Source organism: Balaenoptera musculus, chromosome 1, assembly GCF_009873245.2.
Source record: "Balaenoptera musculus isolate JJ_BM4_2016_0621 chromosome 1, mBalMus1.pri.v3, whole genome shotgun sequence".
NCBI lineage: Eukaryota > Metazoa > Chordata > Mammalia > Artiodactyla > Balaenopteridae > Balaenoptera > Balaenoptera musculus.
Window position 1 is genome coordinate 20,405,588 of NC_045785.1, and position 14,766 is coordinate 20,420,353.

General features: G+C 40.8%; 1 protein-coding gene and 1 long non-coding RNA gene across 4 annotated transcripts in view; one reads left to right on the forward strand and one right to left on the reverse strand.

Moving 5' to 3' along the window:
* Nucleotides 1–11,563, forward strand: PDIK1L (PDLIM1 interacting kinase 1 like). 3 transcript variants are annotated; one of them, XM_036874097.1, is made up of 3 exons: nucleotides 1–1,041; nucleotides 3,516–3,817; nucleotides 7,830–11,502. In XM_036874097.1, the coding sequence occupies exons 1-3, from the start codon at nucleotides 786–788 to the stop codon at nucleotides 8,568–8,570; spliced, it is 1,299 nt and encodes a 432-aa protein (XP_036729992.1). In that variant the 5' UTR covers nucleotides 1–785; the 3' UTR covers nucleotides 8,571–11,502. The 3 variants fall into 3 exon arrangements, 2 of the variants coding, with proteins under 2 accessions (XP_036729992.1, XP_036730000.1); XM_036874105.1 differs by having other exon boundaries at nucleotides 900–1,536; nucleotides 7,830–11,563; XR_005022504.1 differs by lacking the exon at nucleotides 3,516–3,817 and having other exon boundaries at nucleotides 900–1,536; nucleotides 7,830–7,962.
* Nucleotides 5,782–14,766, reverse strand: part of LOC118906528 — a 24,944-nt gene continuing 15,959 nt past the window's right edge. Inside the window, exon 3 of the long non-coding RNA XR_005022514.1 lies at nucleotides 5,782–5,857. This is a non-coding gene — a long non-coding RNA (uncharacterized LOC118906528). The remainder of the gene's footprint in view (nucleotides 5,858–14,766) is intronic.

Here is a 14,766-nt window from a genome sequence, read left to right on the forward strand (position 1 = left end):
AAGGCAGGTGCCCCCCACCCCAAAACAGACACCTTTCCGTCAAATAAGGCAGAGGTCTGCTTCCTTACCTGTAAAAACAGGGTTAGTAATAAACCCTGCCCTCGTAGGGTTTGGTTAGGATTAGGAGAGATCATTTAAAGACTTAACCCAGTCCCAGACTCTCGGGAGAAGGTCCATAAATGGAGAACAGAAAATAGAACGGGTAATTGGTTGATCCTTGAGAGCAGTAACAAGAGATTCTTTGCACATTGTGCCTTATACAGCACTGGAAAGAGGAACAATCCCTTTATTGACAAATAGTAGGTGCAGATTAAATCGGCGAAGAAGGAATGGACGTTTCTGGCGGTTGCTTACTGATCTGTGAAACTAACTGAATGACCGATTGGTCCGGGTCTCTGAGCAACTGACAGTCCCGGGCTGCTGTCAGGCGAACGCGGGCCTGGATCTGGCTGACGGCTGTGGGGTGCCCCAGCGCCTCAGGCTGACCATCGGGCCCCGAAAACGGCTGTCCTCGCTGTCAATCCCGGCCCCAGCCGGCCCGGACCTCCGTCGCTAGCTGCACAAGCGGGGGGCATCCCAACTCTCCACGAGGAGCTCGAGGGTGTCGCCGCCAGGCAGAGCGTGCGCGCGCTGCAGGAGCCAAGCTCCGGCGCCGCGGCCCCTTCCTCCCTGCCGGGGGCAGGGCGCCTCCGACTCGCGGCTGCCGAGCCCCGGAACAACGAGGCGCCGGCTTCTTTAAGGGAGATACCACCGCGCCAGCGGGGCAGGGGACGGCGTCTTCCTAGATGATCGCACCCAGCCCCGCGCCGCCGCCGCCGCTGCCGCCTCGGCAACTGCACCGCCTGCAAACATGGCTCAGTGACTCTGACAAAAGGTGCAGCCTCCCTCCAGGCGGGGCGGGCGCCAGGCCTCCCAGCTCGGGCTGCGCCTCCACGCGGGTCCGCGGAAGAGGCCCGCTTACCGCAGGCATCCCAAGCCCGCGCGGAAGAAGATGCACCAGGCGTTCCACCCCAGCGACCCCGCACACCTGCTCGCAGCTCGGTAGGTCGGAAATGGGGGCGGAGCGGGGGAGGGGAGGCGCACCAGGCGCGCGCACCGCCCCCGGCCCGGACCTGCTGCGGGGGACCACTCCGGGGCCGCGGGCCGTGGACGCCCGCTGCGGCTGGAAGGCGACCAAGCCCTGGGCGTGGAGTGGGCTTCCCCGATCCCAGCCACCCCTGCGGGGAGGGGCACGAGTGGTGCGTTCCGGAACGCGCACCCCTTCCGCGACTCCCGGCTCGGGAAAGCCACGGGAGCCGGGAGCAGGCCAGCGGAGCGCCGGGCACGCGCCCAGTAGGACCGGCGCTTGGTGTCCCGCTCACGCTACGGAGAGCCGGAGGGGGGCGGGGTCTCGCGGCGTAAGGGGGTGTGTCCGCGCGCACCACGGGGGCGCGCGCTGGCCTCTGACTGGAGGCCGCGGCAGCGGAGGCGCGAGTTGCCTGATAATGGCGGCCTGCAGAGCCCGTGAGAGGGAGAAGCGGCGGCGGCTAACCTGAGGTAAATCTGGCCCCTCGGCGTGGCAGAGAGGCTTTGCTGCAGAGCCGAGGGCCCTGCACGTGCCTCCCGCCCCAGGAGGCCTGTCACAGAGCTGTCAGCGGAGGCATCCCGGGGAAGGCCCCGCGCGCCTCAGGCCTCCGGCCCCAGCAGCGGCCTCTTCTTTTGCCCGTGGCCGCCTCCCCAGGCCCCAGGCCTCAGTCGCTGGCCCCGAGGAGTCGGGCAGCTGCAGGACTGGCTCCTCGGGGTGAAGGGCCCCGGCAGGATCCCCTCCGGGTTTCATCTGGAAGTAGCCGGGGAGGGGGAGGGCCTGATTCTTGGCCAATGAGCGGGGCCCTGAGCCGCCGCGTCGGGCAACACCTCTGCCTAGGACTGGCCCTTCCCGGGCGCCAGCAGGTGTACGGCCTGGCCGGCCCGAGACCGAGCGCTGGGTGCGCCCGGCAGGCGCGGGGGCCCGGGGGATGCCGTCCCAAGTCCCCGAGGTTCGCACGGGATGCATCACCGTGCTGTGTTTTGACCCAGGATCTCAAGGATTGCATAAACACTCTCCCTCCCCCTTATTCAGGGGCTCTCTCGTATGGGGATATGGGACAGCTTCAAAGGCACGAGCCACTTTGAGATGGATAGGAGTTGGCGATCCACGGAGAACAGGAATGTCCACTGTGTAGCTGGGGCAGAGGATTCTGTGGCAGGAAATCAGACCCTAGGAAATACTGCACGAATTTGAAGAGTGGGTGTCCAGTTAAGAGGAAGTGGGACTAAGAAGCAATCTCAGAAGCTTTCATTTTCTTTATTAAATCTATCCTATGGACTTAAAGTAGCCGGTCCCAATTTCACAGGCTCTAGGGTCGGTAGCTTTTTGTTCCCCTAAACTGTACAATATAAAAATTGTTCAATCTCAGGTTACTTTTCTTGCCCATGCTGGCGTTGTACAAATGAGAGTTTGTTCCTGAAGCTCTTCAGAATCTTGACATTCTTCGGAATGGGGAGGCACACTTTAGACTTTCTTGATTCAACACGTGAGCGTTTCCATGTAGGGCCTTTGCTCCTGCCTTTAAATGATTTATCAAATTGAATTCCAAAGAACTCCCTCAGAGAACCCCTTAATATGCAGGACAGTTTTCATTGGCAAAAATGACCTAGATCTAAATAACTATTGCTAAAACAACAACAAAATTTAACCGTATTCTAAGTAACTTAATCTTTAAAGAAACATTTTTCTCCACATCCTGTATTTTCATTTATTTTGCAAGAAATAAGGAAATAACAAACAAAATTAAAATAAGAACATATACAATTTGACCATTTACTTTTAAATAATAAAAACAACTGCACATTTTCACTTCTATATGTGATCTTGTTCACTTTCAGTCCCTAAGCATAAGCCAGGTTTTTGTATTTCTAACTGTGAGGGTTGGTTTTTGGTTTTGCCATTTTTATGACCTTTTATGTGTGTGTGTCAGTTTTCAGGAGAAGCTGGAGTTTTGTTTGTTTTTTCACAATCAGTAAATAAATACTGAATTTTTTGGTTTATTTTTAGCAGTGATGTTTTGAAGCAGTACATGTAAGAGGCAGTATAGTGTAGTGGTTAAAACGAAGGCTGTCAGAGCCAGATGGCCTGGTTTCAAATCTCAGGTCCACCAGTTACTAGCTGTTTGACCTTGGGCATGTTGCTTAAACTCTGTGCTTTAGTTTCCTCATCTATAAAATGATCATAATAGTATCTACCTCATAATGCTGTTGTGAAGATTAAATGAACTTAATATTATAAACTGCTTGGAACAGTTCCTGATACATGGTAAGTACTACATTAGTGTTACCTGGTTTACTATTATTAAGATATTTAGATTTGCCTAATGTATAGCAAATATCGTTCAAGCACTGCAAACAGTGAGACAGATGATAACTAAATCGTGCATAAGAAGAAATTCAAGCCAGTAGGCAGACTTAATTTCAACAGAGCACTTTGTTGATTTTTCCAGAAACCTTGACCTTGAAGATGGTGAGTAGCCAGCCAAAGTACGATCTAATACGGGAGGTAGGCCGAGGTAGTTACGGTGTTGTATATGAAGCAGTCATCAGAAAGACCTCTGCACGGGTGGCAGTGAAGAAAATTCGATGCCATGCACCTGAAAATGTTGAACTAGCCCTGCGTGAGTTCTGGGCACTAAGCAGTATCAAGAGCCAACATCCAAATGTGATTCACTTGGAGGAATGTATCCTACAGAAGGATGGGATGGTGCAAAAGATGTCCCACGGCTCTAATTCTTCCCTTTATTTACAGGTATGTGTGGTTGAATGGGAAATAGAAATGATTTGAAAGTAGCATTGGTCAGCAATAAGAGGAATGAAAGAGTCAGACAAACTTCTACTTTTAAATGCAGGTGTTTATATAGTTAGGAGTAGATAGGGGTCTGCCAAGAACTGAGTAGACGTTTGCTTTAAAACAAGGTTTTATTTAAACCTGTGATGCAAATACCTAAAAATAACATATGCCACCTGTTATGCCATGATACTTGCCAATCTGCATAGGAATGGGACAACATAGGAACTAGAAAAGTGATCGAGACTAGAGTCTAATTAGTTCACTTATTTGAAATCATTTTTTTTTGGAACTGAATACAGAAGAGAAGGAAAAACTGTACAACCAGTAGTAGTACCCATAGGTAATTGGGCATTTCTTTATATATCACTGGCTTGAACATAAGCCTCTGCTGTTTTAGAAGGTTATTTAATGTCTTAACCATGCAATTCCATTGAATTTTCATGGAGTATATGGCGTAGCGCCTGAATGTTATTAACAGTGCTGATAGCTAACATTTGGGTTCCTACTCATTCCATGCTCTGTGCTCAGAGCAATCCTATGAGGAAAGTACTATTATTACCATCATTACAAATGAAGAAACTGAGGCTTAGAATAGATAATGAATTTATCCAGAATCACATAGTAAGTGGCGGAATTGGGAGCTAAACGTAGGAGTATCCAGCAGCTAAAACTTGTGCTCTTTTAACCTCTAGATTACTGTTTTGCCTCCAAATTACTCTTCTGTAGACCTGGGGAAAGCATTAATATTGGAAAACAAAATCTTTTTTTTTTTTTTTTTTTTAAGATTGCCTTCTGCCATAGGTCAAAATCTCTAGTAGCTCTACACTTGATGAAGAGAAAAGATACTTAAGACATAGCTAGTTAAAGGCCAGAGCAAAATTTCTTAAGTCCAGTTATTCCTGGAATAGGAAACAACTTGCCATGAGTGTGTCTAAATTCAGAATTTACCGTCAGGGTACAAAAGTCTGTTTTAAAACAACAAAAGCTTTTGGACTAGGAGCAACAAAGAAAACAAACGCATTATTCTGTGTAATTAGAAACTTGCAAGTTTCATTGTATGGTAAACAAATATCAGTCTTAAGAACCTAATTTATACTGCAAGTTTAGCATGCTATGCCCTGAAGTTTTCTCTCTTAAGATAAGGGATATAAAACACAACTGTTTAGCCTCTGTTTGTTTTATTGTATTTTTTTCTAAAAGTGCTTATTATGTATGTTGCAATGATAGAAAATATCAGAAACATTCTTACCACATTCCCTCCTAAAAGTGGATAGAACCTTACCGGACTTAGCATTGAATTTTGGAGACTAAAGTGCGTAATCAGACTACAAGTGCAAAGACATTTAAACATATGATGTTTTTGCAAGTACTGATGGTATCCTTGAGTCCAGATCAAGCAACTGTTATAGTAACTAGGCATTAACCAGCTAATCTTTCAAGGCTTTAAGATGTAAAGTACTTCCAGACTTGATTCAGTGATTTTTTTTTTTAGTCTAAAGTACCTTCTTGTTTAGTAATTTATTTCATCTTTTTAAAGCCTAATAGACCTGTGTTTGACTTGTGGCACTTTTTGATAGCTGTATGACCTTGGATATGTAACCCACCTTTTCCCAGCAACTGTATCTTCATATGTAAGGAATAATAATGTCTACCTTCCATGGGAGTTGTCAAAATTAGAGGTGATGTAGATACAATACTTGGCACATAGGAGGTATTCAGTAATAAGCAGCTCTATTAAAATTGTCTTTTCTATGGATTTATTTCATTAACCAGACATTCATCAACGCATTAGCAAGTGCCTACTCTAAATTTACACTAGTAAAGACAACCAATATTTACATGTAGTAAAGACAAACAAATCTATAGTGGGACCACAGAGTCTCTATACATGGTCTTACCATTCTGTACATAAATTTATTTTTCTCCATGTTTTTCTAGATATCTTCCTTGTTCTCATTTGGAATCATTCAGTCAGTTCCTGATAGCTGAAAACCTCACCTAGAAGAAATGTAAAACAAATAACAGAGGATACATCTTATGCATAGGAACTTAGTGGCCAATATGTATACTTGTGATGAGTGTCATGAATGAAAAGTACAAGATGATATAGGCACATAGAGTAGGGAACCTCACATAATCCTGGGGTTCAGGAATTAACTGTTTCAACTGAAACTTGCAGGGTGAATAGGAGTTAGCCAGGTGAGTGACTGAGAAAACTTCCCAGGCAGAAATAACTTGTACATACAAATGTCTAGAAGCAAAAAGCATGAAGCGTTCTAAAAATTGAAAGAAAATACTAAGACTGCAGTATACAGGGAGAGTTGTTTTAGATGAGGCTAGAAAGATCAGCCAGGGTCAGAGCACACAGGATCCCATAGCCCATGTTAAAGAGCTTAGACTATATCCTAAGAGAACAGGGAAGCTGTTAAAGGACTTCAGGCAAGAGAACCAATGGCTAACATCCTCTACATGTGACAGTAAGCAGACTGGGATCTGTATTTCTGTAGCTCTCAACCAGGGGCCCTCAGACTATAGCCCTCAGCCTGTTTTTGTATGGCCTGGCTACTAAAAATAGTTTTTACATTTTTTAAGAGTTGTTTTAAAAAAAAGAAGAAGAAAGAAAGAAAAGGAAGAAGAATATGGAACAGAGACCTTATGTGGTTTGTCAAGCCTAAAATATCTACTATCTGGCTTTACTCTAAACCATTATTTGAATTCTGGAAGTCTGCATTGCTCAAAGCTATTTAGGAAGTTTGCTTTTGAGAATGAAGACAGAAGAAGAGAAGAAATGAAGGAAGAGTGATGGTGCTCATCTTTAATCTCAGCATATTTAGTAACAGTGCACCTGGTAAATAATTGTATGATCTGGACCTTTCTGTTCTTTCATTTTCTGTCTCAGTGGCAAACACATGGAACAAGGAAAATGTATGCAAAGAAGACATCTGCAGACCATTGCAATTATGGCTGTTTGCCATTGGGGGAGATGGCATGGAGAGGCGTTCTTTGCCTTTGCCCACCAAAAAGACAAAAGGAAATACTAGTAGATTTAAACATGAAATTAGCGGTTCACTCAATCTGCAGCAACTCCTCACCTTCCCTACTGAGTTTCTATTCAACCCATGGGCCTGAAAAGGATACCATAGGACAAATGCTTTCAAAGCACTGTATTTTAGAATGATAGTTCATGTTCAGTGAAGTAATTAATCTTGAATTTCAGGTAGTAGGAGAGTTATAATTAGATAATGATATAAGTAAAACAGTGGTTTATTCTAGATTTTCACCTTGTATCAAACAAATATACAAACTCAGATTTGAATTTTTATATCAAAATGCATGTATGATTTTTATAAATTGGTTTTTAGAAGCCATCTATTGATAGAGATAGCCAACATATTTGCATTCTGCTTGTAGAAGTTTATGAAGTAATGATGTCTTTAGTTTTATCAGTGACTACAGGAGCACTTTATTTCTGTAACAACTGGTTGTTCCTTCATAATTTTCTCTCAGTTTCACAGATTATGTTGATAGTGTAAGTGCAATACGCAATAAGTAGATTTCAGGCAGTTTCATGGAATAGAATTTCCTAATTTGATGTTTATTCCCCAGCTGGCAAATCTACCTGCTGAAACTTTGATCTTTTCAGGAAGCTATTAACTAGACGGTTAGAGTTCATCTCCGTTGACACATGTAGAAAATGTATAGCCAGTTGGATACTTTTCAGAATAAAGCTATTTTTAAATAAGTTTTTACCTCTTGACTTGGAGATTTGGTGTGTATTTGTTAGGGACAAAGTGACAGTTTGAAGTACTAAAGTTTAAAATAAAATGCACATATGAAAGCACTGACCAAATAAAATATTCATGGAATTTCCACTTAACATTGGAGACTAACTTAATCAGTAACTCTTTCTCTATAGCTGAATTGTATAAACTGTGCAGATGATTGTAATCTGTTTTTTTATTTCTTATAGCTTGTAGAGACTTCACTAAAGGGAGAAATTGCCTTTGATCCCAGAAGCGCCTATTACTTGTGGTTTGTGATGGATTTTTGTGACGGAGGAGATATGAATGAGTATCTGTTGTCCAGGAAACCCAATCGTAAAACTAACACCAGCTTCATGCTTCAGCTGAGCAGTGCCCTGGCTTTCTTGCATAAAAACCAGATCATCCATCGAGATCTAAAGCCTGATAACATCCTGATTTCTCAAAGCCGGTTGGATACCAGTGACTTGGAACCCACACTGAAAGTGGCTGATTTTGGTCTAAGTAAAGTTTGTTCAGCATTTGGGCAGAATCCAGAAGAACCTGTCAGTGTAAACAAGTGTTTCCTTTCCACAGCGTGTGGAACAGATTTCTACATGGCTCCTGAAGTGTGGGAGGGACATTACACAGCAAAAGCTGACATCTTTGCTCTGGGGATTATCATCTGGGCAATGCTGGAAAGGATCACATTCATAGACACAGAGACAAAGAAGGAACTCTTGGGGAGTTATGTAAAACAAGGAACTGAGATTGTGCCTGTTGGGGAGGCACTTCTGGAAAATCCCAAAATGGAACTTCTCATTCCTGTGAAGAAAAAGTCTATGAATGGGCGAATGAAACAACTGATTAAGGAAATGCTGGCTGCAAACCCTCAGGATCGTCCAGATGCTTTTGAACTAGAACTCAGATTAGTACAAATTGCATTTAAAGATAGCAGCTGGGAAACGTGACACATATATTATTTGCAAATATCTTGGATAATATGCTGCTTCTGTTTTAACAGTGATGCAACATAATGTGGCTGAAAAAGAATATAAAAAGCTAAACTCCACCTTTTAAGGGTTTAGATTTTATTGTGGGATTTTTTTTTCCTCATTTTTCTTAAGTCCAAGCTGGCCATTTTGTTAATATGTTTTAAGTATGTATTACCAATGTGAGTGTAAATTTTTTTAAATGATCATTGGTAGAAGTTTGGCAGGAAAATTTTCTAAGAGCCAAGAAAAGAAGAAAGTCCAGTTTTCTGGAAATATGTCTCTAAGTATTTTAGACATTCCTTGTCAGTATTAGGAATTTCCATGGAAGAAGAGGTTTGCATGCTGGTAATGCAACCTTTGAAGCTTTGTAAAGGAAACATAAATGTATATATTTATGTATATGTAAGTATGTGAATGTGTGCATTTTGCATTCCATATGAAAAAAATGCCACTTCTGTTTAAATTATTTGATGTAGGTTTGGGTTTTTGAGATTTGCTGGTGAAATCAGTGATGAAAAATAAAAGAACCTTCCCTCATCTCCTACCCTGTCCCTCCCTCTAATGAAATCATACTAAGTTTTTTATTTTTATAATATTATACAGTTTTTTTTTAAGGCATCATTTTAGAGAGTCTAAAATTATCTGATTAAACGTAAGTGAAATTAAGTGATCCAAAGCTGCTGAAGTATGTTTGAGCTCTCCAGCGCCCTAAAGCTGCAGGAGTTGAATTAGCCATGCGATCATGTGGTACAGGTTGGCAAGGACATTGATGATTCAGTCATACCTTCTTTAGATAACCACGCATTCAATTAACTAATTAAACCACTGCATTGGGACATGTCTGCACTTGAGCATCTGCAATCTGATACAGATCTGAACACAGGATTCTTCTGTATCTGAAAACTTTGCTGTATATGAACTATAGTAATTGATATATTAATTTTTTATTTCAAGACTTTGTCTAAGCCTCAGCATCAAGTCGAAGAAACCAAATGAGCTCTACCCTCACGTTGCCTGCCCTAATATGGTCTCTCGTTTAATCACTGGAATTTCTTTCATTTTGGCACTAATGCTGTTTTCTCTTGTCTAATTTGACACAGTAATGGTAGTGATATGGTTGTATTCAATGTTGATCACCTTTTTCTAAAGTGGGAAATGATACTTACACAGTTCGGCAAATGGGTAAAATACTGTGGCATAAGTTATATCTTTCAAATAGAGAGGTTATCAGTTTTATACAATCACTTGGTATGGTCTGTGTCAAGAACCAACCATTATTCTTCTTGAAGTCAGTTTGATTTTAACCCCATATGGTTGTCTCCAATTTTTTTTCCTGTAAATGCAGATAGTTCAAATGTAAGGGAAGAAAGTTTTCCTAAAACAGAACATTAACAACCTTTAAGGTTGTTAATACTTTAAGACCATTGTATATAGATTAATCTTTATAAAGCACTAGAATCTTTGGTCAAAAGTTTAAAAAAAAATTTAAAAAGGTATTAGAATATTGAAATCATTGATAATTCAGTCTCCTCAGTTTTTTGAACTTCCACAACTTTTGGAATATTCCTATCGTAATTTTTTCCTTATTTAAAATGTGTTCGGGGGACTATAAAAGGTGAAAAAGCACAAAAAATTGGAGTACATAAAATTTCTGAACTATGCATTACTTGGTATGAAGTTTGAATTTTAAACTGAAAGGTTTTATTAAAAATAAAACCTTTTAAGTGATAAAAGTCATATACTTTTAACATTACTCTCAAGCTAATAAATATAAGAATTCTTTTGGAAATTAGAGGTGGAAATACACTGGAACTTCATGATAATTAACCCTCTGGATAGCCAAATTAGTATAACACAGATCTGGCCAAGGGGATTGAGTTACTGGAAGTAAAAATACATTATAATGTCTAATCAATAACATGGCACTTCAGCAAGAGATTCACGATGACTTAGGTGATGGTATGCCAATGCTTCATTTGCTCTTCAGATATCTACATGTCATGGTTTTGGATCCGTCTCATTTAAAATAGTTAACAATTATAATTTATTTTGAAAAATATTCTATGTTACCTATGAAGTGGAATTATTTCTTTCAGTAAGGATGTAAGGCGATCAGGAAGTTTCTTCTGAAATTTTCTCAAGTCCTTGTATTCTAAAATAACCCATGATACCAAGAAAAATTATAGTAAATTCTTTGTCTTTATTTGTTCTTTCAATCAGGAGGTATTTATTAAGTACCTACTGTGTGCTCAGCACTAAAGATCAGTTGATAACGTAACAATTAAAAAATGGTATATAGCCATGAGCCTTTTCCAGCCAGGAGTAAGAAATAAAAGATGATTAGTGAAGCTGGGAAATTCCTGGATATTGCTAGGGGAAAAATGAAAGCAAGAATTTGTGCACAGTGCCTTGCGCATAATAGGTACTCAATAAACAATTATTCCTCATAGAGTCTCTTGCCATGGTTTATAGTGTTTTATGAAATTTGTCTTAATTGAAAAAAGACCAAATATTTCAAATAAGCTTATGGGCAGCTGTGGCCAGTTAAAAGAATGGGGTTGTACAGTTAGTTCCTAGAATGTTATTTTGCACTAGTTGTCACTTAGAAAGATGGGGTTCCTGTAGTTTTTTGGTGCTAAGGGATACTTTGTCATTATGATGAAGTAAATGTTAAGTGTCAGATAAATAGCACACTGAATAGTTCTTTCTGCTGGTCTGTTTTTTCCTCTTTGTTGTTGTTGTTTTTAACTGTAAAATGTTTATCAATCAAACTATTGTAGCAGCTACAGATAATTCACCAGCATGACAAAATGGTCAAAAAATAAGTCATCAGCACTTCAAAAATGAAAGTAACTTTTGAAATTTTCTTTTAAAATTGTCAAATATATTTTATGAAGAATTTATAAAAGGGGGAAATGATTGTAATTTATTGTTCATGACTTTTTTTTTTTTTAATAAAGTGAATTTCAACAAAAAAAACCTGGAAATGCTACATTGCTGCTTTGGTGGCTCTGTGAGTAGTTCTGGAATGCTTTACTTCATAGACATAAAATAGAGCATATAAAATTTGAAACAATGTCTTTTTCAGCCTTATCTATTAAACGAAAACTATCTATAATAGAAGCTATTGCGGAGGAAAAGATGATTGAATTATAGGAGTTTCAGCATTTCAAGTTCTCTAAAATTTTAATGCTTGCTGTATTAGAAGAACTTGTATTGCCTGAAATAAATGATTTTCTTTCATTTTTCTTTCTATCTCATTAAGCTGAGGATGCATCCCAGACTCGGAATGAAGTGTAGTAAAAGTACTAAGAGGATGCAATTTTTCAGTCTTTAACTTGAGACCATGGTTTCTTTTCTAGAAAAAAGTCATCTGAGCCAATTTTTTCTCTTCTTTTATAGGTTTTATTATGTATGTCTTCTCCAGAATAAACAAAGTACTGAGGATGCAGTGTACTTAGTGGTCCAATGGAATAGCAGAGGGAAAATGAGAGACAGAAAACTTTAACTCTACATGTGATCTAATGATGAGTAGGAAAGTAGGTGTCAGAATTGTGGCTGCTTCTGACTCTGCCACCTCCTGGTACAGCCTTTGCAGACAGGTAAATTTTGCTTTATATTTAGAGGGTTTTGTTTTGTTTTGTTTTTGAATCTTGAAGCTATAAATACTTGTATTTACTAGCCTTTTCCTTTGCAGTTTACAAAGCGTTTTCACATAGTTTTTACATATCTTTTCAGTGAGTTTTACTTAAAATAGGGGCTGATTTCTTGATGAAGAAATTAATAGCAACTTAACACCAGTTAATGAGGTAAAGGTTTTACCTTAACACAGGGTTTTAGTGCCTAATCTCTGACTCCAGTTGGAGTTTACTCTGACAAAGCTTTATCTTTCTCACTGAAGTAATGATCCTAGGTTGTTCTGGTCTTTTCTTTAAATTCAAATGTTGCTCTCTTGGTCGACCAATCATAGATGTCCTCTCAAAGTGCAGTGTAATGATAGACAGTTGGTTCTGATTAGATAATAACTCCCACTTGAGAAACCTACCAGCCCCACCTCTTGGAAGCCACACCTCTTGAGGGCAAGTGCCTCTTTTAAAGGCAGGACTTTCCCTTTTGCAGTTGTTATTGGTTAGAAGGGAATTGTTTTTTTAAAAAAAAATTGCCTGAGCTTGGGACTTCACTCTTTCATTTCCAGTTCAGCCCTGGTATTTCAAGCTTGGCTTGTTCTGAGCAGAGGTTAGGCAACATAATGTTACCGAAGGCATTGTGGTCTTGCTGCAGAAGCACAGGCAGGTAGCAGGTCTCATATTGAATACTAGCTTTCACAAATACCTACATAATTAATGTGTGGCCTTGGGCAAGTCACTTCATTCTGAGCTTCAGTTCCCATATGTGTAAAATGGAGGTGATAATATTTACATTTCAGGGTTTTTGTCAGAGTCAGAGATAATACACATAAAGTGCCTGGCACATTAAATTCTCAACTGGTAGCCATTGCTGTTACTGTGTTCTGATTTTGATGATACGTTGAATGAATGAGTAGATTCCCCATGAACCAGTCTTCAGTTGTAGCTTTTATTCTTGTCCCTTTGGGGAGAATCTGATGAAGGCTCTACATCCTCTCCTCGGGAAAATGTTTGCCTATAATTTCAGGAGACTTATAGATGCCCACATTGACCCCAAGTTAAGGGACCCTGAGCTATAGGCTCGACTGAGTACCTCTGTGCTATAGCTCCTGGGCTGAAAGTGGGCCATATGTGAGGAGACTTCTAGGGTACTTGTACCACTTTGTTTCTTGACCTGAGTGCTGGTTAGATGGGGTGTGTTTACTTTGTGAAAATTCATCAAGCTGGACTTACAAGTTTTACACTTTTCTCTAGTGATTTATACTAAAGTAAAAATGTTATTTAAACAAATATGCATTGGGGCTGGAAACTATTGTGCCAGCTGTTGTCAGAGACAGAGAGGGAAAGGACACAGACTTGGAAATCAGACACTACCTTTCTGTTACTAGCTATGTGACTTGCATGAATTCCCTAACCTCTCAAATCTATAGCTTCCCACATGTGTAAAATAGAGATAATACCTGACTCAGAGAATTGCAAAGATGAAATGAGATGCTGCATGTAGAAAGGCACGGCACAGTCAACAAATGATTGCTTCCCATTCTCTTTGGAGGACTTGGAATGACTCTGAGCTGCTTTTACTGCTAATTTACACCCCTGATAGAGAGCAAGTTTTGTTTGTTTGTTTTTTATTTAATTTAGCTTATATTTTTACAATATTTGAAAAATATCTTATATTCCATGACTATAATGTCCTGTCCTGCCTGACTCTTTGCCTTATACCCTTCACAGGTATAGTTCTTAACAATCTCCTTAGCCCAGTTTTCTTTCCTCTCTTTGATGATAACATGATTTCTGTCTCTCAGACATAGAGAACCATGCCTAGAAATTTGGAGAGTACTCATAAGTACAAAATCCTAGAATGTCATGCCATTTCTCCTAGCTTTGCATATAAGGCAAGTAGAATGTGAGTTAACCTGCATGATTTGAGAGGTGACAGTAGAAGCACAGCTGCAAGGGGGCCAGAGAAAAGCATGGCAATTGTGGCTAAAACTCCAATAACAAGAATAGAATTAGACTACAGTGGTTCCCAACTCCGGCCATACATTAGAATTTTAACCTAGGGAGATTGAAAAAAAAACCAGACTGGTAACTTCTGCTTCTGGCCATTAGGGAGTGACAGGGCCTAGATTTCTCTTCCTGCCTTATACAGCTAAAACGTCAGCCATTGGACAACTGGCAGTGCAGGACAGTGATCCCTGGGAGAAGGAAATCGAGTGAGGAGCACTGTGATTGCCCCAGCTTGCTTCCTGTAGAGAATCTTCAGGCTGCCATACAGGGGAGGAGCATCTAAACCAAGTCCAGCAATCTCGCTGAGTTGAGGAGACAGCATTCAGAGTTCAGGGAGGCCAGGTCAACTAGAATTCATGGGAGAGAGAGAGCTGAACAAAGAGAGAACTACAGACATTTGCGGAGAGCTTTTTCAAGACATTGGCTGAGCACTGATGAGTATATGCTTGTGAGGAAACTACCTGAGAGCAGGAAAGACTGTCTGAAAGGATCAGGCAGAACAACCCTCCCAGCTCACACAGGATCAAGGATAATTG